The sequence below is a fragment of the Anas platyrhynchos genome, chromosome 7, assembly GCF_047663525.1.
Source record: "Anas platyrhynchos isolate ZD024472 breed Pekin duck chromosome 7, IASCAAS_PekinDuck_T2T, whole genome shotgun sequence".
NCBI classification, from domain to species: domain Eukaryota; kingdom Metazoa; phylum Chordata; class Aves; order Anseriformes; family Anatidae; genus Anas; species Anas platyrhynchos.
Window position 1 is genome coordinate 12660492 of NC_092593.1, and position 22542 is coordinate 12683033.

General features: G+C 38.0%; 1 protein-coding gene across 1 annotated transcript in view; it reads right to left on the bottom strand.

Moving 5' to 3' along the window:
* Nucleotides 1-10911: 10911 nt before the first annotated feature.
* The window catches only part of CNTNAP5 (contactin associated protein family member 5), a 286068-nt gene continuing 274437 nt past the window's right edge, over nucleotides 10912-22542 (bottom strand). Inside the window, exons 24-25 of the mRNA XM_027461259.3 lie at nucleotides 19726-19797; nucleotides 10912-18805 (exon numbers count right to left, since the gene is read on the bottom strand). Of these exons, the coding sequence (XP_027317060.2) occupies nucleotides 18609-18805; nucleotides 19726-19797 (269 nt within the window). The 3' untranslated portion in view covers nucleotides 10912-18608. The remainder of the gene's footprint in view (nucleotides 18806-19725; nucleotides 19798-22542) is intronic.

The window sequence follows — 22542 nt, forward strand, 5'->3', positions numbered from 1 at the left end:
CCTTTGCTGATGTTGTTTGACAGTGGACTCTTCTGTGAGGAGAATTCAGTGTTTTTAAGAACCTCCACAAAAAGGAGTATGGCTAGTTTTAGGCAAAGGGGACAGTCTTGCTTTACATAAAATTACTACATTACCAGTATTAGAGCCAGGCTCTCTCAGATCTCAGAGGAACCAGAGACATTTACCTCAGGTGTTGACTATTCTTTAAGCATATTTGACAACATTCTGGTACAATTTCTGCTAGGAATATAGTGTATTGATTATTTTAGGGGAAGCTTGCCCTAGTAATCATCTGAGAAAGAACACGAGTCCCTGATGACTTGCAAAGGTCCTGGCTTATCCCTGGTATTTTTAGGCAAGCTGAGAAATGAAGTCTCTAAGGCTCAGCAGTTTCATCCTGGTTTTCTTCAGATCCAGAAAGAGTTATTTACTGTTTTCTGTTTATTTATTTATTTATTTATTTTTTGTTAGAAACAACAGCAACAGCAAAACTTTACAAAAGCACTAGCTTTTTTAATCTTATCTGACCTTTGGTGTACAGATGTGTATTTGCTATTCTACATTGGCCATAATAACTTTTATGCTCTACATATCCATGGGGGAAAGCATTAACAATAACAATAATAATAAAGAAAGTATCCACAGAGTTCTGAGCAAAATGATTGCATCTGAAATTGCTCTTTACTTCCTCTTATGTCCTGGATTTGGGGATTAGCCAGTAAACAGGAAAAACAAATTAACCTTCATCCAACTCTATTATGAACATCTCAATAACCTCCAATATGAAAGAGGAATGCAACTGAACAAAGATGTAGATTTTCAATATTAAAAGTTTGTTTTTGTTATAATTAATATATAAGGAGAGAACCAGAAAACTGAGGGCTGCTGTGGCAGTTTTGTCTGGGATCTAGAGAACAGAGAGCAAGCAATTTGAATCTGAACAGTACAACCATATTATGAAAACATCCTTTGAGATAGTAATTTATTATATTGTATTGTAATATAAAATTAGGGCTTTTACAATTGACGCTGTCTCTGCATAATGTAAAACCAATCTGCTGTACATCTTGGGCAGGGGAAGGTTTCTACACACACACACACACACACACACACACACAAATCACAAAAGTTTGGATGTTTGTAACAAATAATCTAGTGACAGTCACTACCAAAGCTTATTTTAAGTCTCGGTTTCTTTAATATGATTTGAAAACCATTCCCATCCTTGTGATAAGGATTTAGCTTGCTGTGTGAGAATATACAAAGGTATTCTTCAAACCATATAGTACAGACAATGCCTGCAGATATTTTGACTACTGGGCGGGGGGTTATGCCTTTCTGTATTAAACTATTTTCCAAGTCTGTTATTACTGAGGGGAGATGAAAGTGTGCAGTATCTGTGGTCGTCTGAGGAAGCTCATCTCCTTATCAGTGTGGGAACTGTGGGTGTATGAAATATATTGAATGTTGCCCACCTACTAAGGGCCATTACGAATTGGTAATGGTGGTCAACACTACTAACAAGCTCTGCATACCATGTAAAATGATTTCTGTCAGGAAACAGTCTCTGGAATTTAAGAATGTACATAATGACTTCTGAGAGAATGAGGGTCTGAACACTTTAGTAGATGCCCTTAGCTACTTCAGGGTATGAAAGTCCCTAGGCGAGAGAGCTGTAATGATAGTTTTGAGAAACTTTTTCAGAATTGAGAAAGACAAAGGTATCTTGAACATGTCTTTTACACTATGCCTTCACTAGTAAGTAATTATCCCTGTCTTAGGGAAAAAAAAAAAAAAAAAAAAAAAAAAGCAAATGTTCTTGAAACTCAACAAAGTTTTAACAGGAAAAAAAAGACAGGTGTTTTTCGAAAACATGGAGAGAAAAGCAGAGAATCAGGAAAAGAAATAAAAAGAAAATGAAATTTTTTTTAGTAAAGCTAAATAATATACCCCCTTCTAATTAGTTTTGCTGATGTAAATGGTAGACAATATCAAAGTGAACCAACAAAGGTATTTTGCTCCACTGTGTTCAGAGAAATCCAATGTTTAGAGTGCTTTGGTAGGAAACAGTCTTGCAGGCTCTGGGGCTTTAGTTACACGATCAAGGAGGTCTTGATTTACTGAATACATGTGTAGCATTTCAAGACTTTTCCTTCCATGAGCAAAGAAATTGAAGCCAGCAGTTCCAGAAGCAGAAAAACAAATGAAGTCTTGTTCTGTGTGGATTTGGATGTTCTGATTGAATTCTCTGCTCTCATCTAATGAAAATCTGACTGAAGCTTTTCCTAGAGACAGTTCAAGCAGCAGCCTTGCTTCAGTAAAAACAGGAGGCAGGGGGGAAGAGTATCTTCCTGCTTTGTACTTGTCTGTGTATTTTATCGAAACTTGTAGCAACAAAAAATGATTTAAAATTCACCTTAATTGCAGAATGCCACAGGTATTATCCATTGACTTCAGAAGCTGCAGGAGGAAGTGGGAATGACAGTGACAAACACAGTCTGAACCTTCGCATGTATCTGATGTCTTTAGGTGACCAGGTTAAAAGTAGTGTAAGTCAAACGCCTTACCCTACATGCACTGTCACAACACTGCTAAAACGATGCATCACTTCCCTCCTGTTCCCATTCTCATCCTTCAGAGAGGCTTCTACATAACTAGAGAACACTTGCCAGGTTACCCACACCCAGGCCTTTTAGCTATTTAGGACTTAGTACAAAATGAGGGATATTTGTACAGATTCGTACAATTCCCAGGTAAAATACCAGTAGATGGCGCTTGAGGACGTGCAGTGCTGTTCCTGGATATTGTAGCACGATGAATCCCGTTCTTGTGCACAGTGACGGTATTTTGTGGGTAGATCTTTTCTTACAGCTCCTAACAGGAGCCCCTTCACAGGAATCTCCTTCCTGCCAGGTGGAGACAGCTATGCTTGCAAGTTCAGCAGGGGTGAGAGAAAACATAGAGGTCCTGTTAGGGGACACTGGTTTCGCTTGCAGATACTCTGTTTCTTTCTGAATGTTAAAAGGTCAGACTCCTGAGACTGAAGGAGCAGGGCTGTGCTTTTTGAAATGAGCAGGCTCATACCTGGCAAGTGAAAAGCAAGCTGGGTGGCATATGCCTTGCATGACACACTGGAAGCAGTCTGGGCCAGAGGCATACCAAGACTTGGAGCTACCACAACACTGTAGGTCTGTCCTCCCCCCATGTTGAGCCTTCTTGTCATGCACAGGAGCCAACACCATTCATAACTTGAATGAAAGGTATTTTATTTGTATTGCCAGTGAGACACGGATAACCATTGGGATATTGCTATCTAAAGTACAACCACAGCAGTGTGATGATCTTAATCTTAAAACTGAGAAATAAATCCTTTTTCAATATATCCTTGTAAAATTTGACTTTTCATATTTCTCTTCCAATACAGAGATGCTCTTATGTCTCTTGAATGACAGGCAACATTTGCCTCTGGGACTCTGAAACCTTAGTGGAAAGTTCACCTGGAAAATGGGACCTCACCTGAAGCTCCCCTTTGTTGCAGTGCTGCTCCCTCCCCTTCTACTCAAATCACCCCATCTTTGCAGCAAAATGCTACACGGAGAAGGCAACATGAATAGTGGAGGGTCTTTAGAGAGTGGTGACAGTAAAAGAGCTTTAAATTAGGACTATTGATGTTGGTGGGAATCAATGATGAAGCTCCTGCACCTCCCCTCTGTTTGTCATGCTGCCATTTGAAGAGATCACAGCTATCACACAGTGAAACATGTGGGGTGGTATTTAAGTGGCTGTGGGGGGGAGATGCTCCAGTTTGCCCGGGCAGGGTAGAAAAAGACTGCTACTCCTGCTGACCAAGTCCCCATACTTCCCTCAAAGCTCTGCCATCAGTACTGTTATACTGAAAGGCTTTTAAACCACTGTATGTAGATTATGTAGATATTTTTCTTACTGCTTCTACACTACAGAAGTGTGGTAAGTTAAATGTTCCACAGCCTGTTACTGCTTTACATGACAAAGCCTGGGCTGGAGATATTTATTGTGACAGAAGAACAAGAGATAAATATCAGGTGTGTGTGTTTATAAGTATGGAACTTATGCATTTTTTCATGGACATGACTTACTATTTTCCTAGCAACTCTACCACAAGGGACCTCAGGGCTGTAGATGGAGGCAAACAGCATGCCTTAATGTGAGAGAGAAATCCTGCTAGCACTTTGCCAGAGTAATTGACAAAATTATGCATTTGTGCCCCCTTGGAAAGCACAGCATTGCAAAGCGCCTTTTCTTCCCAAATGAGCACCTGAATAATGTTTTTGATAATTTATCCTGAAGCAAATGCACGGTGTTTTTGAGAAGGTCAAACCTTGTTTTGTTTTCTTTCACATGCTTGTAAACAATTTCACCTTTACTCTTTTGCCACATAATAAAATACATCTGAGCATCCGTTTCTAGGCTTATAAATATGACACACTTCTTACTGCATAGAAGATTTTGAATAATTTACTCATGAAAATGTTGACAAAATCTTCACATTGCTTCACATTCCTACAAATTGTTTATGTGTAAATAAATCAACATTTTTCCACTAAAGCCCCTCTCCATTATTGCCTAAATTTGCATTTGTTTCCTATAAACCTGTTCCTGTAAGGCCATCTGAGAAACACTAATTCATGAAATCTTGCAGCCAATCTTGGTGACACAAATCTGGATTTCCATTTTATAATGCCCTAGAATATTGGTTCAAGCACAATAAAATCAGTGAGAATATTTCCATGAATATTTCCAGACTTTCATCTCCCCTCAGTAATAACAGACTTGGAAAATAGTTTAATACTTCACCCTAGCAGTGAAGGACCCAGTTTTCTATTCCTTGAAACTGGAACAATAGTCTTATCTGCATCAGCTTGTGTTGGAGCAAGTGCATATCTTGCCTAAAAGTCACACAGTGAGTGAGCTAGTGGAGCAGATTTGAGCAGTTAAATTACAGATTCACCTCTTCCTAAATCCTGAAGAGAGATCAAATAATCTAACTTTATTTCCTATAATAAGCCCTAAAATACCTTATAAGACATAGAATCATCTTCTTGCAAAGAATAGGTAGATGGAGAGAGAGATGGAAAGTGAGATCTTTTTTAGGTCTAGGTGACCCTTGAACACAGATTGAATAATAGAGAAAAAAAAAACAAAACAAAACAACACACTATTAACTGCAGAAATCAGCAAACAGAGAAATGGATGGATGTATCTCTGGAGTATGTGGGTGGGAACACATTGGTGTTACAATGCAAGGCAATTCTCAGACTTCGGGGACAACTGTCTACCATTCATCAAAAACAGAAAACTACATAAAAACCGAAAAGCGATAATCCTCAAAATAAATAAATAAATAAATGATTTTTGGGTAAGCTAAGAAATTGTCTGGGGGAAATTCCTGCTGAGACAAAGTAGTAATGGTTTGGAAGGTAATACAGTAACTGTAATCCCAATGAAGCTGTGTATTAATAACAAGGGATGCTAGTTCTGAGATAAATGCCCTAGCTGGGTTACCAAAGTGCGTCACTATCTATTATTTGGTGGAGAAAAATATAAGCAGTTAATTAATGCTTTGGGGACTTAGGGGGATGAGAAGAAAAAAAAAAAAAAAAAAAAAAAAAGAACAACAAAACCAAAAACAAACCAGTGTTCTCCTAGGTCCCCAGGGATGAATAAATGTAAGAGGTAGAAAATCATTTATTATTTTATGTTGTTTTATTTCAGCTAGAACTTTGACAGAAGGCTGTAAAGCACAACTCAGCTTTTATCAGTGGAAATTTTGGGCTTGATTTGTTTCTGAGTTGCATTGAATTTTGTCAGGTGTATAATGACATAAATGCAGAGCTCTCAGGATGATCTAGTCCTTAATAGTTACCAGTGAATTTGGCCCAAACCTTGTATTAGATAACTGTCCTATGAAGATGCTAGTGAGGTGAAGGATAGGTAGGTAATTCTTTGCTATTGTAATTCCACTGAACTATAAATGAATTTATTATGGTGTATTTTGTTTGTTCTAAATTTGTTAGTTTCTTTACTGAGGGAGGTGAGGTATCAGAACAGGCTGGACAGAGAAGCTGTGGATGTGGAAACTTAGTTTTCATTTATGTTTGGAGACAAGGGCAAGCCTGTTATATCTTTGCATTTTGACAGCCCACAAGTTAGCTCTTCATAGAATTTCTCTAGAGATGTTTTCTTGCACTAGACTCTATGAAAGGACCAAATGGGCATTCAGTAACAGAAATTCTAGTCTGAGATGAGCAACCATTGACAGGTTTTTGACATAAAATGGAGAATGTCAATAGATGAGACGACATCATGGAGGTTTGGATACCAAATGCATAAAGCCTCAAAAATATGCAATCACAAGTCTTTTTAATAGATTTCATCATTTTATGAGATTCCTATCAGACCCAATGCAAATTTAAATCTAATTAATTCCCTACCACAGCAGCAAACCCCTTTGCTTGTTAGTTTACATTACTAAATTGATAGACTTGACCTGAAACATAAAAAAGTCCAAAAATGTTCAAAAAGTCCATTGAGAGACAAAGTTCTAGCTGAAATAAAACAACATAATCTAGACATTAAGACTGCAGCTCAAGGTCTAGAAACCACCACCATGGTAGAGATACACAGTGCTGTTGTGAATATTTCCCAGTGCTGCCTCTCCTCCAGCTGGGCTCCTTCGAGTGCATCCCCCATGTCTAGAAAGAGTTGTCTCTTGAGGGGCATATACATATAAATATATATGTAAATACATATTTATGTATTATATTTATGTATATAAATATGTTTGTGTGTGTTTTTATAAAAAGATATGTATACATATATAAAAATTCAGATGTGTATATAAATATATATGTACACATACATATATATATATTCACACATTTATATATTTTTTAAATGTGTCTGTATACATGTGCATGTATGCATATGCATATGCAAAGCAATACTTAGTGCGAGGAGTGACTGACTCTTTGTTTTTCACAGCGGTGCCTCAAAGTGGTAAGATGGATTTCAGATCCCAGGCAGGACTGACTTCTGCCCTCGCAGTTAGATGGAGTCCCTCACCTTTCTAGCTACTGAGCTTCTTTAATTTGATGATGTGGATCACATTGTAAGGGCCCTGCACAGCAGTTTGCTCTGGAAAATAAAATAAAAATCTCTGCATTTTCACATCAGCTTGCAGGCTCTTGGGAGGGCAGGGTGAACTAGTGAAGGGAGATTTCTGCTCAGCCCTATGGGCTTGAGGAGCTTCTCGCTCCTGGGCACCAGCAGTGGTGGTAGGAAACAGCTGGGTAGAGGCAGTTCCTCTCTGTTGCATAAGCAGAGGAATGGCCTGAAAGTCACATCCTCATCCTTGATTATACCTTGTGTGTATGGGGATTTTTTATAGATCTATGTAAAGCCTTACCTGTGGGACTTAATCAGTCTTTTGCATAAAGCTCAGGTAAATCCTATCTATGGAAGGCAGCACACAGATGCGGGCGGGTTCAGGTGTACCCTGGGGCAGAACAGTCCCACATACCTGCCTCTCAGTGTGACTGCTTCCCATGGCTTTCTGTAACTGAGGGAAATAAGTACTGTTATTTATTAAACTGTTATTTATAAAACTGTTCCTGGTTTTCTCACTCCTCTACAAAATTCAGATGAGAGATGACCCTAAAGAATAGTAGGTCCTAATCAAGACAGAAAGTGGCTCCAAAATTAAAAATTTATATATAAAATAGTAAATTCCCTAAATGTCAGTAATAAAAAAACCATCTTTTTGTCAGTCCATACCCAGCAGTTGGCTGGTCAGGGATGTTATGATATTTTAGGCATCAGCACCAAAGATCACCACCTAAAACTGATGTCCATAGGGAAGTAAGGAGTCCGTATATATGTTTCACTTGTTTGTTACCACTCCTATTCCTACTCAAAGTCCAATATTCTGTTCAAATGCTCAATCCTTCTTTCAGGAAAAATGCCTCACTTTAACTGAATAAACTTGCTAGTAGACTGCTAGCTTAGGTTATTGAAGCTGAACTACTTCATGCTGAATCCTTCATTTGTTATATAGCAGCTTGTTGCCTTTCCTACATTGATCATCCTTTTTAATGCATGCTTTCCCCATCAGAACTTGTTCATTTCCTGATCTGTCCTGTTTATTACACTTCATTTTACAGCAAAGCATGATACAAAAAAAAAAAAAAAAAAAAAAATCAGCTTCCCTTCCACATTATTTTTTTTTCTCTAAAGCTGTAGTTTAGCCACGGGGCAGAGATGCAGCAGATGCATTTGGATACCTTCTCCTTATTGTGGCAGAGATCTGCCACACCTGTCAGTTCCTAATTTCCTACTGCCCAACATTTTGGAAAGTGAAATTGGATTGGAAACTGGTCTTTTGGACAACTAGCCACCCCTTTGTGCCTCCTAATGAGGCAGAGGCACTGTGGTCCATCACATGATGTGATATTTTGTGTCACAGCAATACTTGCCATGTGTGAGCTGTTTGCAATAAACTCTAAATCATGTTGTTGGTGCCCTACTGCTGGGGCATATCTTGTGGCAAGGCACAGCCATCATCACTACAGGGCTCTGGTGATGTTTTATTAGGGAAGACTGCAGGGAGCGGGGCTGATTGAACAAAATATTGGGAGAGGGAAAAAAAAATCTACAGATCGGTCCTGACACCCCAGCAGGTAAAATAAAGCATGGAGTTCTTGAGATTGTATAGGGTTAAAATACGATGTGCAAGAAAAGGTGTAAGGGAAGTGGGGTTGGAGTGTCTGAAAAAGAGGAAAACTGAAGAGTATGGGGAAGCTGGAGGGATGCCATAGCTGTTAAACAGAGAAAAAAAGAAAAGGCTGCTGCATGACAGGAAGGGAGCAAGATGTTCTTGCCCTTTCCTTGGGCATTGGAAGTAATGGGCTTAAATTGAGGCAAAGGCTATTTAATTTAGGCATTGAGAAAGAAAGAGCAATGAGCTTAAGCCAGGAAGAGTTAAATATGGACATCACCAGCATGGGAGGTTGGAGGAACAATGTAACCTTGTATAGTTGCTTTTTGTGACTTCTTGCTAGGCTAACTGGTATAGAAAAATAAGCACTGACTGCTGCAGCCTAATACTCATGCTGTGGGGAAAAAGAAAACAAATACCACAGCTTACTATAGAAGGGCTCTCCTATATTTCTTTCACAGCAGAGTTCACTTAATGGTATTTGCCTATATATATTTGCCGATGGGCATTTGGATGAAGCAACAAAACTTTAATATAAACCACTTGCTACTCATGTGGCTGCTGCAGGAGAGGTGAATTTTTCATTCTGCCTGATAGAAAAAGGACAGCAGGTGTTGAGGGTGAGGCAGATGAAAACTGTATTTGCCACCCACCGTGATATCTTGTCTCTTCTTCCAGACATGGCTAACTATCCATAAACTGCAATTAATGATGTTTTATCAGCCCATCAACTATATATATGCATTTCCATTAAACTAGTGCAATTATTTAATGCAACCTTTTGAATAAAGTCTCCAACTTACCGTATGAAAATTCAGGAAGAAGAGAAGCAAAATAAAGAGAAGAAAAAAAGAAAAAAAAAAAAAAAGGTAGGTGGATGGGAGGGCTAAAGAAGCCACCTAGGGAGTTAAAAACAAAAAAATCCTTCTCCCTCTCTCCTCAGAAAAAGAGAAAACAAGCCACAGTGATGTTTCCAGACTGTAAACTACACAAAGTTAATTTCCAAGTGTTCTTACAACTTCTATTTCTTACAAATAAAATTGTAAGACTTGGCATGGCCTTGCAGGTTTTCAAAGGTTACTGCTGTAACTCCTACTGTATTAGCCATGAAGAAAGAACGCTGGGAGATTTGTATTGGTATTGCTCTTACTTGCTCATCTTTTTCTCTGAGAAGGAAACTGGTGTGGGGTTCATTGCAACTTGAAGTTTCTGCTAAGTCAAGTGGTCTCTAACGCCTTTCTTCCCCACCCACCAGGAACAAGGGGTGCCAGGAGAGGGTTGCTGGGTAGGATGGAAGTTGTGTCTGCATGTTGTGTGGCTATCTGTGGATTGGGACACCTGTAGTAGGTTGGAGCATCCTGTTAGACGAGCACTCAGGCACCATTAACTGCAACAGAACCCCAATGTACGTACCACCAAGCTACCCAGCCAAACAGCACACCTGTGTGCAGGACCATGAACAGTTGTTAACCCCATCTTCTGGAAGGTATTTTATCCAGAATTGAAGGGGAAAACAAACAAACAAACAAAAAAAAAAAATCACAAAGAAGTACCTAAGATAACAACACCCACAGCTCATCTGCTAATATATAAATATTTAACGGTAAAATCACTAATATTGAGCCAGCCCTGGTTTATCATGCTGGGGATATATGTGATGGCAGCAGTGTGTGAGTGAGAATTGCTGCAACAGGCAGAAGTGTGATCCTTTCACAAGTGGACATGTGGATGCAGCAGGACACACATGGCAGGCTGGGAAGCATGTACATGCATGTGCATGTACCTGGAAGGCTGTAGAGCCAATGCTCACACATGCTTTCTAACCCAAATTAAAGCACATCTCCAGACATGTGTTTTAACCCCTTAGACATCTGTGTGCTTGTGCACTCGGGGTAGGTGTTGCAAACCAGCATTAATGAGTTATGTCAGGGATGTGGGTGATGATCAGATGTCCTTGGACAACAACTTTTAGCAATAGCTGAAATCAATAAATCCAGGTTGTGGACTCTTCAGCTTTTATTAATATCCAGTGAGATCTGTTGGCTTAAATTTAACGCGTAAAAGCCTGAAAAGTAATTTTCCCATATTCACCTCTTTTTTAATGTCCATCCCATGCTAAAATAAAAACACATCAGGAGACATTTGTCTTCCACACAAAATCATACAAAAAGTCTCTTTTTATTAAATATACATTATTTACAGTTTAAGTCTTTCTTCTGTACAACAGTAACCATAGAAAACAAAAGAAGCTAAGGCTAAATTTTTTCAATCCCCGAACAGTGTAGTAAGACGTTACATTGTCTACAAAACTGACGTGGACTGAGGCAACGTCCTGTGGAATTCTCTTTAGAAAACCAGATAGTGAAAGGGGAATCATCTAAATCTCCATTTTACTTTTTACTGTAACTGAGAGACTCTTGCATTACCCTTGGACAGACCATTAAAAGAAAAAAAAGATCTTTGCTACTGAAATGAGCAGTGTTCTGAGAGATTTATTTAATGTAATTTAAGTAGAACAAAGTAAAACAAATGATGCAGGGCTCCTCCCTAGAAGGGCCAATTTTTAATTATTATAAGTATTTAATCTCAGCTAGATTTCAGCCTGTGAAGCCTTTTTTTTTTTTTTTTTTTTTCCCCTTTATAGGGTGCATTCATTTTTCAAGTAGGATACAGCAAACCACAGTCCACCAAGAGGTGTATTCCATTAAAAATGCATAAAATCCTCTTAAAATCAATGCGTTGGCTCCCAAGTTGGTTGATAACAGCCCTACTCACATTTCCAGAAACTTGTGAAGGTGACTTAAAACATGACATGGGCTTAAGTGGAGCCGAAGTTCATTGCCTTATCTTGAGTTTTATCCTCAGTTCTGCTAGAAGACACACATAATTGCAGTGAATGCAACTCTTGTTGACAGCAGTAGGGGATGACGAATATAAGGTCCTGACTTGAATTCATATATGTCAGGCTCAGTTTGCAGGAGATCATCACTGCCCTTGCCTTGGGTGATCTAAGGCTAAATTCATCTGTGAAGTATCTAGATTGACCTCAACAGGATTACCACCAGTTTTGAAGCTGGCTCTGTTTCTTCCACAAAATGGGTTTCAAAGCAGGTCACGTGTAATGATGTTTAGCTTCTTCCTATCATTTACATATAATGGTCTACGTCAAATATTTCATTTGCAAAACTCACAGAGATTTATATGGCTACATATCTGAAATATATATATATATATATATATATACCTCCTTGCTCTTCTAACCTCTGTCTGAAAGTTCATGGAGTGGGCTCAGGTATCTGAATACTCCTCTGTGTTGTGAGGGGCTGCAGCCAACTGTGTCTAAGCTTTAACTCAGAAGTGATCAGCTTTCCTTCTTAATACGTGTGCTCAGCATTGGCAGCAATGACAAAAATGTCAGAAAATGGTTTGCCTAAACAATGCAAGAAGAAATTCTAATGGTCTGTGGCATGCAAAATAATAAATAATTTCCCATGCAGAGATTGTATCAGATGGAGTTTCGTTAGAGTTGTGGGACTGAAATCCACAACAAGAGGAATGACTGGTATATCAAGAAGCAAATGGTGTTGGGATATAAACAGCAATCAGTAATTTTACAAGAAAGCTGCCACAAGCATCCAAAGTGAGAGAGGGACAGGGAAGAGGATAGCCTCTAAGCAAATACCATTCTTTGGATCACCTGTTGTACCCATTAAATGATCGTTTGAGGGCAATAATCCCAAATTCTTCTCTGAAGCAGCTGGGAGAGCACCAGTGATTTAACTGGGGAGACTCAGATTAATATGATTTAGAGGTGGTTTGAAATTCTCTCCCATGATTGAAGCACATCTCTGATACTTTGCAGATCATCAGGACAATTCAGGTTATGTTTTGGCCAGATAATTGGTAACCCAATTTATGGCACAAATATATTGTGGAAACGGATCTGAAACCCTCATATCCACCCAAAGATTACCATACATGGTTCAAAAAGCTTTACCTTTCTGAGAGCATTCCTCTCATGCACTGCCTCGCTGTGTAATCTGGCGAGGTAATGTCCCCATTCCCCCTTACAGGTCACCATCCCGAGATGACTACATCTCCATGGTGGAGAGCAGTCTCACAGCTGAACACCCAGATGACATTTTGACATTCATGCCATTTCTTCATATTTCTGGTTTCTGCGACTGCCAGGAGAAAAATCATAACCTTAGCATAATAACACAAGTTCTTCTATCTCCTACCACCAATTTGATAGACCCACATGTTAAAGAGAAAAAAGGAGAGAAACAGAAAAGAAATCAGAGGTGAACTAGATATGGAGTGAGTGTCAATATAAATTGTTGCCTTAATCCTTCCTTAGCTCGGCTTGTAGACTCAGTACATTACAAACAACAAACAACAAGCTTACAAATTGCATTAGTTCACCAGAAAGTGTGCTTTTTTTTCCAGTTTTTGTTTTTGTCAGAGTAACTTAGTGCAAAAGATCACAAAAATAAGGACCAATAGATAAAAATATCCAAAAATCCAAAATCCTATAGGCATGGCTCAAAGTAAACAATCAAAGAGAAACAAAACAAAACAAACAAACAAAAAAAACACAAAACAAAACAAACTTTCAGTCCTAAAAGAAGTGTGTTTAGAAGTTTCATATACAGAAGGAGCACAGAGAGGGGGGCAACCCAAATCAAAAGGGGATGTGGAGAACTTTTCACTGCAAAAGGGAGCACAGCAAAGTTCAGATCCAAAAGAAACAAAATATGCTTTGAAGCTGTGTGGCTGCAACAGTAACTTTTCAAGAAAACCCCAAAGGACTTGGTGCAACTCTAACTGTAGTCAACAAAGAGGCCTCCCACCAACCTCAAAAGACTGGATAAAGCCATATTTTGGCAGGGATGTAACTATATTGCTTGGCTTGTTTGATAAGTAAGCATTGCAAAACTGCATGAAAGCTTTGAAATAGCACTTGTCTCAGAGAGCCTCACAAGGTCTCAGCTTCTGTACAACTCTTTTACAAAGTGTTGCTTTTGGAAAAATAAATAATAATAATAATATAATGACCCTTTGTGTCTGTGCAGTGCAAAACAATACTTGAAACTCATCTTCTTCAGTGCAGGCTTAGTGTAGGTGAAAACAAGAAACAACAATGTCACGAGATGGTGGAGTACAAAGGAGTCAAATCCTGCCTCCTCTTAGACTCTGCTAACCCAGGGTAAAGGACGCACTTCAAAAAGTTGGCTTACACTGATGGAAAGGAAGGTTGATTTTGTTCTGAAGATGGGATTTTTCAAGGATTCACCTCATTTAGAAGTTAGGGCTTCTGGATGGGCACTTAATGTAATTTGAAAAACCAACAGGTATCAGTAAATATCTGCTTGGGTCTAGCAGATACAGGACATGAAAGGCAGGAGACTTGCATCCTTACTGGAGCTGCAAAGGAAATCCAGTTTATCTCAAATGGCACCAGACCCATGGGTAGAAAGGCAACTAGGGGGTCTAGGTTAACTTTAGATTACAAAATCTGTGTAGATCCATCTACATGTATACTTTTTGTCAAAGCTCCCACACTCCCACAGGTCAATGAATGGATCCTGTATTTTGAATAGATCAGAGATCTATTCTCTCTAAACTCCACAGATTACTGACTGGATGGTCACTGACTCAAAAGGGTGCTTTGATGTGATTTTCAGCTATAAGTAGACATGCATTTCTTAAGCAGAGATGACTAGTGTAATTCTAGTTGCTAGGATGTTCCTTCCTCAATTCCAACTGGCACCTCTGAAAGTAACGTATTTTGTAAGCCCTGTGCAGATATGTCTACTGGAGTTGCAAACACAGTGTGAGATTCCTCTATGTAGATAAACATTGCTATAAGCAGCTAGCATATCGCCCGGAGCTCTTTAATCAGAGAGAAAGATGCACCTCTTGAGAGTGATTCATTTCATCTTAAAGGATGTCTGAGCTGTTTGCCCTGTCCTCACAGACCAAAGGACAGGACTGAATGACAAGTGTGAAACAGGTAGCTTGTAAAACCAAATGCAAAACAAAACAAAAGGACTCAAAAAATAATAATAATAAAAAAATCTTCAAGTGCTTTGTGGTCTAGGACTCAATCTTACGTGCAGCAAAATCAATAGTGGACTTCATTATGAGAAGATTCATATCCCCTCACCCTAGTGAAACCATATGATGTATTGATTGTTCCTCACCCAATATGTGAAATGCGATCAGCTAAATGCTAATATAGACAAGCACCTCATTAAAATACAGGTTTGGCCTACACTGTAAAAACTTAATGACTACTAAATAGGATTGGTTCAGTCTGGCTAGATCAGATTAAAATAAAGCAGAGAAAATGCACTTCATGTTTGAATTTTGGCCATCAGTTTTAACTGAAACATCAAGGAAAAGTTGTGATTGAAGATGATCTTAGCACAGCTCTAAGTTGTGTTTTTTTTTTCACAGCTACTTTCACCCAAATGAGAATCCTGGTTTAGCCAATGCAGGTTAAAAGCCTGTCCTTTGTTTGCCTTTGTTTTTCATTGTAGACATACTTTAAGGGCCATACCATGACAAGAAAAAAAAAACAAAAAACAAAAAACAAAAAACATCTCAAAGTAAAAAAGACACAGAACTCCAAGTGAAATTAATTTCAAACAAGTGCTCATCCTGTTTAGTCACTTTAGCATTGATATACATCCTCAGGAGACTAAATTCCTTCTAAAGGCAATGCTTCACTTAGGTGGCAGCCTATATGTCTCAAAAGCTAGTATTAGGGTTTACTTTATATAGTAGGTTTTAGATAGTTCTTAATTAGAAAAATATTAATGTCCTGATTTAGAAGACAGTATTTTAAATCATGAGCTCCTACAAATGTGTTCTTTTGTTCAGACCTGTATCATATAAATATTCACATTCATTGCATCCATAGGCATAGATGCATGTGCTTCTTTATACCTATGCATGCACTTATGTACGTGTAGTTCTTTCTTTTTATAGAAACATACCAACACAGCTAAATTTAAGTTTTGATTATTATTTTTTTTCCATCCTGGACTATAATTAATGAAGGTAAGGAAAAATAAAGAAACCGCTTACATTGTTTTGCCAGGTCTGTGATTGCACACGACATACCACCTGGTCCAGGACTGAGCCACCATGCTGTATCTGAAATGATTGCAGCAAGGCTGCATTTGGTGATGGGAACTTGATCCTCCATAAGAAAGTTCAGCATTTTGCAGAATCAGATTCTGAGATGGCTGAAAGTGATTTAGTCACTTGACAAATGAGAGGACTATGCTTCCTTGCTTAGTCTCGTTTCTCCAGCTACTGCATTGTTTGAGTAGCTTTGCACTTTATATCTGCACTTTGTAGTACTGTTATTCCTACAAGCTAGCATGCAGCAAAGCAGATGAATGATTTGTGTCTATTAGTTTGGCCAGACAAAAATACCAGACAAAAATACACCTGTTGGCTTTCCCCTTCTTCCTATGCCATTTTTAATAAAGCTAACTAGGTGCTTTAGGTCTTCAGAGATTTCTTATGCAGAGGTCATTTCAAATAAGATGACTCAAACATGGGCACAGGGGCTCATGGGCTTGCTCATTCCTCCCCTCTCTCAATGAAAGACAAAGCAGCTTTATCTAGGAAAAGAAAGGAAGGAAAAAGAAGAAAGAATTGCTTTGCCAGGATTTTGCAGTGAAGAATAAAGCAACATAAAGGGAACACAGCCAATGAGTCCATGATTAGACATCTCATCATACAGAAACACACTCAAATAATCATATATTATAAAAACATCCAGAATGAGACAAAAAGGTTGCTGTCAATTATGGTCGAGGAAGAATGACATCAATACTAATTTCAACATAGCTGGCTTTGTGAAATTGCTTTGTTAGACTTCTGGTTATGGGGCAGGTCTCATATATTCCTCTTCATGTAAGAACAATACCAACCCAAGATTACTTTCTCTTCACTGTAGTTTACTTCTCATAAGTCTTCAAAAAGAAGTAACACATAATCACTACTTTCAACCTGTCATTTACTAATTTCTTTTTATTTGACCCCTCCATCCATTAAAAATAACCTGCTATATAACTCTGTGATCAGTGTATTGCCTGGAGGGAAAAAAAAAAAAGACATTGCACGTGTAATCTCATCAATAAGTTGCTGTTGGTCATTACAGCAATACAGTGTTTCTTTGATTTTAATCTATGTGAAAAGGATCAGTACATGGACAACCTGGGATGACTGTAGAATGATGTAGGGGACAAGAAAAAAAGAGATTCAGGTGCACAATAATTCTCCTGAATGTATTATCATCCAAAGAATACTGCAATAAGTAGGAAAAAGCAGTCCTGTGAAGGAAGTATGTTACACAGACACAAGCAGGGTATAAAAACCCCACTTAAGTGGGACTTCTCCATTTCTTAGCCTTACAGTTACTGTGACTGAAAAGAAGATTTTTCAGGCTTGTATTGAAATCCATGCAGCGCAAGTAAAATGAGCAGGATTTGAGTCTTCAGTATTGTTTTCAATCAGGAAAGGACAGAAGACTTGAATTAATCTTCACCACCATTTCTCTTAAGTGCAGTATTTGGGATTTTTTTTTCTTTTCTTTTTTTTTCTTTTTCTTTTTTTTTTTTTCACAGCATTCCATGATGTTCTTCCTTGTACACAGGGTTCATTAAATATTAACCTTTTTTAACATGACATTAGACCTCTCTCTATTTAGCTTTGGAGAAGATATTCCAATTCCTACAAACTTTCATGCAGTTTTGGTTGTGTGTTTTTCTAAGAAGTTGGAATTTTATTATTATTATTATTATTATTATTTTTTATAACTGGCAGAAGGTGCATCTCATGTTTAAAACTGAACTTTTTTTTCTTATGTATTTTTTTCTTTTCCAAAGCGGCAACGGTGTTTAACCTCAGCGCATGATAATCCTCCATATGGCATGAACATATGCTGCATTTCTAACATTTCAGACAAATATAGTGCACCTAAGTCCTAGCAGCTTCCTAAAACCCTTGGAGATTCAAGCTACTAATTTCCATGCTTCATCTAGAGTTATGCTAGAGTATGTTGGGTCTATAAAGCCAGCCTTATGAGATGGAGATGAAAGAGGCATATGGGAATGACATTTATTGTTGATATATATTGTTGGAAAAGTATTGGTAAGCCTAAAAGTTACAGTAAAAGGACAGGAGGCTGGGGGAAGGAGCCTAATGAGAAAGACACGTTTTATTTTTCATTACCTCACACCAGCTTCTCAACTGGTATAAATTAATGTAACACCACTGAAATCAATAGATATATATATCAATTCATATCATTTGAGAATTTGGCTGGTTCTTTACGATTGTTGTAAATGAGCCTGTAAAATAAGTCTGGTGTTTTGGTCTCATTCTTTCCCTCTATCCTGTCCCAGTATCTGCAGAGCTACGTATTCAGCTACTTTACCTCTACTTTACATAGTCCAGCTCTAGTGTAAAAGTGATTAATTAAATGGTCCAAGAGAAAAAATAGAAGTAAAAGTAGGGCCTTTGAAACATCCAGGAACTCAAAGAAGAAACCAGGCGTGCATGTGGATCTTATTCTGTGTAGTGTGGGATAACACATTTCTTCAGCTGCAGAAGTAAACTGTGACTGCCAGGTTCTTGTGCAGAGAATGAGGCACTGTGATTGTTGTCAGTGTTTCCTGTGCAAGGTGGTCTTTCCGAAATGAAAAAAAAAAAAAGGTACGCAAAAAAAGAATGTTAAAAAGAAAAGAAAAAAAGAGAGGGAACAGTAAGGAAAGGAAAGAAAGGGAAGGAGGCTGGTTAGGGGAATAAGAGTAAGAAGAAATTGCATTGTCCATCAAATGAAATATTCCCGTTTGCACTCGCTCACTGTGTTCTGCAAGTCAATGTCAGCTTTAAAAGAGCTCTCAAGATTTTCTGGGTGTTCCTTCTCCTTTGTCTGGCTACTTCGATGTGCCTGTTTGTGTTGATAGAGGAATCTGCTCATGATGGCGATGATGCAAAAGATGATGAATATCACAACTGCTATTACACCTGAAGAGGGGTAAAAAAGGAAGGATAGAAAGGGTAAAATATAAAACCAAAAGACTTAATTATGTCAAAAATACATCACCATTGCAAATCAGCTAATGGATGTGACATAGCAGCTCTTCTCGGTCTGTACCACCAGTCTGTCTCTATCACGCCCTCCCTGATAGTCTTTATTGCTATTTTGTCACTTTAGGTGAGACATAAAGCAGAAAGCATCGATGTAATTGACCTTTCAATTTGAGTCAAATTCTGCCTTCACTGGTAGTAAAGTTGGTTCAGTGTGTTTGTTTATTAAAAAAATAAAAGACAGAAAAAAATCTGTATGCTCAAACAAATTCCTGCCCTGTCATATTTTCTTCTGTGTTATCTCTGAAACCTTGCATGAGCCTTGTACACTTAGCTTTATAGCTTCTAGATATTATCAAAGACAGCTCCCTACAGGGTGTCCTATAAAATAAACAGAGATAAATTGCCTTCCAGGTTGTTAAAGGAAAATGAAAACCCTACATGAAGCTATAAAGACAACTTTCCCCAGTATATAAATGCTTCCATATGACCTAGCAAGTTCCACAACATCAACTTGCAAATCGAGAGCTCAAGAAGTAGAGAATGTGTGAATACTCTGTTGAGGTTCTCATCAGAGTAGTGTGTAAAGCAATTACCGGTTACCTTGGTTGGTACCAAATACCATGTATACCAATACCAAGCCCAACACTATGGCCTTAGTTCATATAGTTCATAATACAGGTACCTATCTAGGTAACTTTATATAGATGTGTGCTAATAAATTGAGAAAATACTAGACCTGCATCAGATCACGAAAACTAGCTGAATTGGATTTTATGGGGCCCAAATTTAAAGTTACCTAGATACTTGCCATGACAGAATTACATTTCAATTTTAATTTTTAAAAATGAAGTTACCTCCAATAACAGCAGAATCACTTCTGACAGCATTGGTGAGAGGCTCCCTTTCATCTGTCTTCCCAAAAGGATCTGCAGTTGGTTAAACATAACAAGACTTATTTTCTATATCAACTACATTAATTTTCACTGTGGCTTAGACAGAAGTGTCCTTTTACCCTCATGAATTGTAATGTGTTTTCAAAAGATGTGATTTGGGGGACTGAAGAATCAAGAAGCTCTCTGAAAAATAAAGTGAGTTTGCAGGACAATTTTCTTCTATGTGTCCAAGAGCAAAGTCTGTTAAGGATGTATTTAAAAGGAAACAGAAAGACTCACAACTACTCTAACATCTGAAAGTGTTTTCTCAGTTTATCTGTAGAGGAATCACAGAGAGACATTCAAACTAGCCTTTTTTTTTTTTTTTTTTTTTTTTTCCTTAGTACCTAAGAAACAATATCAGAAAGAAGCAAAAGGAAAGCTAAAAGGAAAGCTAGACAGATATAGACCTGACCTACATTTGTAGGTGAAGATATACAAGTCAAATTCAATCCCATAAAGAGAAGCAGTCTCTGCTTGGAACAATATCTTGTAAGGGATGTTTTCCTCTCCATTGCAGAAATGCAGTGGTCAAATGGAATTCAAAACAGAGAGGGGTCATAAATGAATTCCTATATTTAAAAACTCCTAGATGTTGAAGCTCTCTTCTAACCTTTTTATAAATGACTGCTGTCAAAAACAGTGGGCCAAAATGTCTACATACTGGGAGTTTCAAATTCAGATTCAAAACTGAGAGGTCAAGCAGTCTCTGAAGTCAGTGGAGTTATGGCACTGTACCTACTTTTGTCCTGTTTGTACTTTTGTACATTTTCTTTCACCTCTTTTTTTTTTTTCTTTTTTCCTTTTATTTATTTATTTATTTATTTATTTATTTATTTATTTTTTCTTTCAGCTCACTGTCTCCTTTAAAGAGACAATTTGTGTTTCTCTCCTTTGCATACCTCCAGGCTACTACTCAGTGCACGTACTTTGGAGTTAGGGATGACTCTCTCTGCTATGTATTGTATTTCTTTGTCAAACTGATCTTTCCAATACAAATGTAAGCCTGATTGAGAAACTCTGAGTATTGCAAGGTTTAATGCAACTGAACATTGCCTTAGAACCTGGCAAAGTCACAATTAGGTACTCCATCATCCAATAAGATATTTTTTAAATAAACACACAACTATTTTGTATTTGTGTATCACGAGGTGCTGAGTTTGTAAAGATGGTGGCTTTGGGTTGTTTAAGACCATAATGAGGGTACTTTTTTCCCTTATTCTCCTCCAACATTCATATGAGCCCCAAAGACATGCAGAAGGCATCAGTTTCAAAGAGGCTACTGTGGGATTTAGAGGTGGAAGGATTTCTCATCAAACAAATTCATTCTAAACAGTCAGGGTTCACTCTATCTGCAGTTCATTGTCTGAGCTACAGGCACAAAAAGGACTTTGGGTGTCAACTGAGTATCTACAGTACAACTCTAGTATACCCACAATCACCATAAATGTAATTGCTAATTTTGACATATTTGGACACTCAAGTTGAGACCTATTTACAATGTGTCCCTTGTTTGGTGCTTATATAGTGATGTTGCCAAGCAAGAAATAGTCATGGTAATGCTTCATCTTATTTACTATATTCATGGGACTGGAACAGGGTTAAAAATTGTTCTTTTACACATAAGTACAGATAAAGTATATTTTCTGTTCAAGTCCTCAAATGTCTCCAGTGAAATTAATGACAATAAATACACACATCTGCTGAACTGTCAGTCCTACTGTAACTGAAGAAATATCTCTAATTGGTATTTGGTGTGTGGTATTAGTCAAGTAGAGCCATGAAAGACTATTAACCATGTATGGAAAAGTGAAATTAAATATCTACCTGAAAAACATATCAGATGTAATTCATGCCAAAAAGGTACATAAGTTCTGATTCTACATGTTATCAAAGCTCCATTGTTTTTTGGTGACTGTTACCAGAATTTAAGCACTGAGAAGAAACCAAAGCAAATGTTGCAAATTATTTTCAGAATGGGAGTCAACAGGCATAGGTCTTAAGAATTATGTTTTGACTGACAAATAAAATCAAGATACAAGGAGATAAGTGTTTTTTACAGGGGAGCAGATGGCATGTGACAGCTGAACCATTCCCAGTGGGAACACAATAAACTGTGAAGCCGAGGAAAAGCAACACTTTGTCTCATAAGAGAATTTTTCAGGACATCCTCCTCCTTTTAGATATAACTGATGACATTAATGTGAGTCATAAAGTCACAGTATTGATGAAGTTGGAAGACCCGTCTGGAATTCATCTAGTTCAAACCCCTACTCAGAACTGAGTCTGTTACAACAGTTTCCCATGACTGTATCCATTTGGGTTTTGAAAATACCACCCAAGGACAGAGACTCCACAACCTCTCTGGACCTACTGTCTTTGCTAAATTTTCCTGCCCATCAGGATGAACCATTCTTGATCTTGGAGAAGGTGATCCTTGTAAATCAAACAGCTGTCCTGGATCCCTCTTCTCAGCATCCCAGTATCTCATGAGATTCTTCCAAGCAGGTCCCTCTCCTGAATTTTGGGATTGAAGTCATAACTACTTTTTTCTTTTTTTCTTTCCTTACTTTAATCTCATAGCTGCTACAGCCAAGGCTGCCTATGGCTCATCTACTGTTCCTCTTCATGAGGAAATATCAGGTTCAGCAGAACAAGCACAATGAGACAGGGACTTGTACCATCTAGGTTGCCTTTCAGAAGCAAAAATATTTCTATCTTTGGTATTTTTACTTTAAC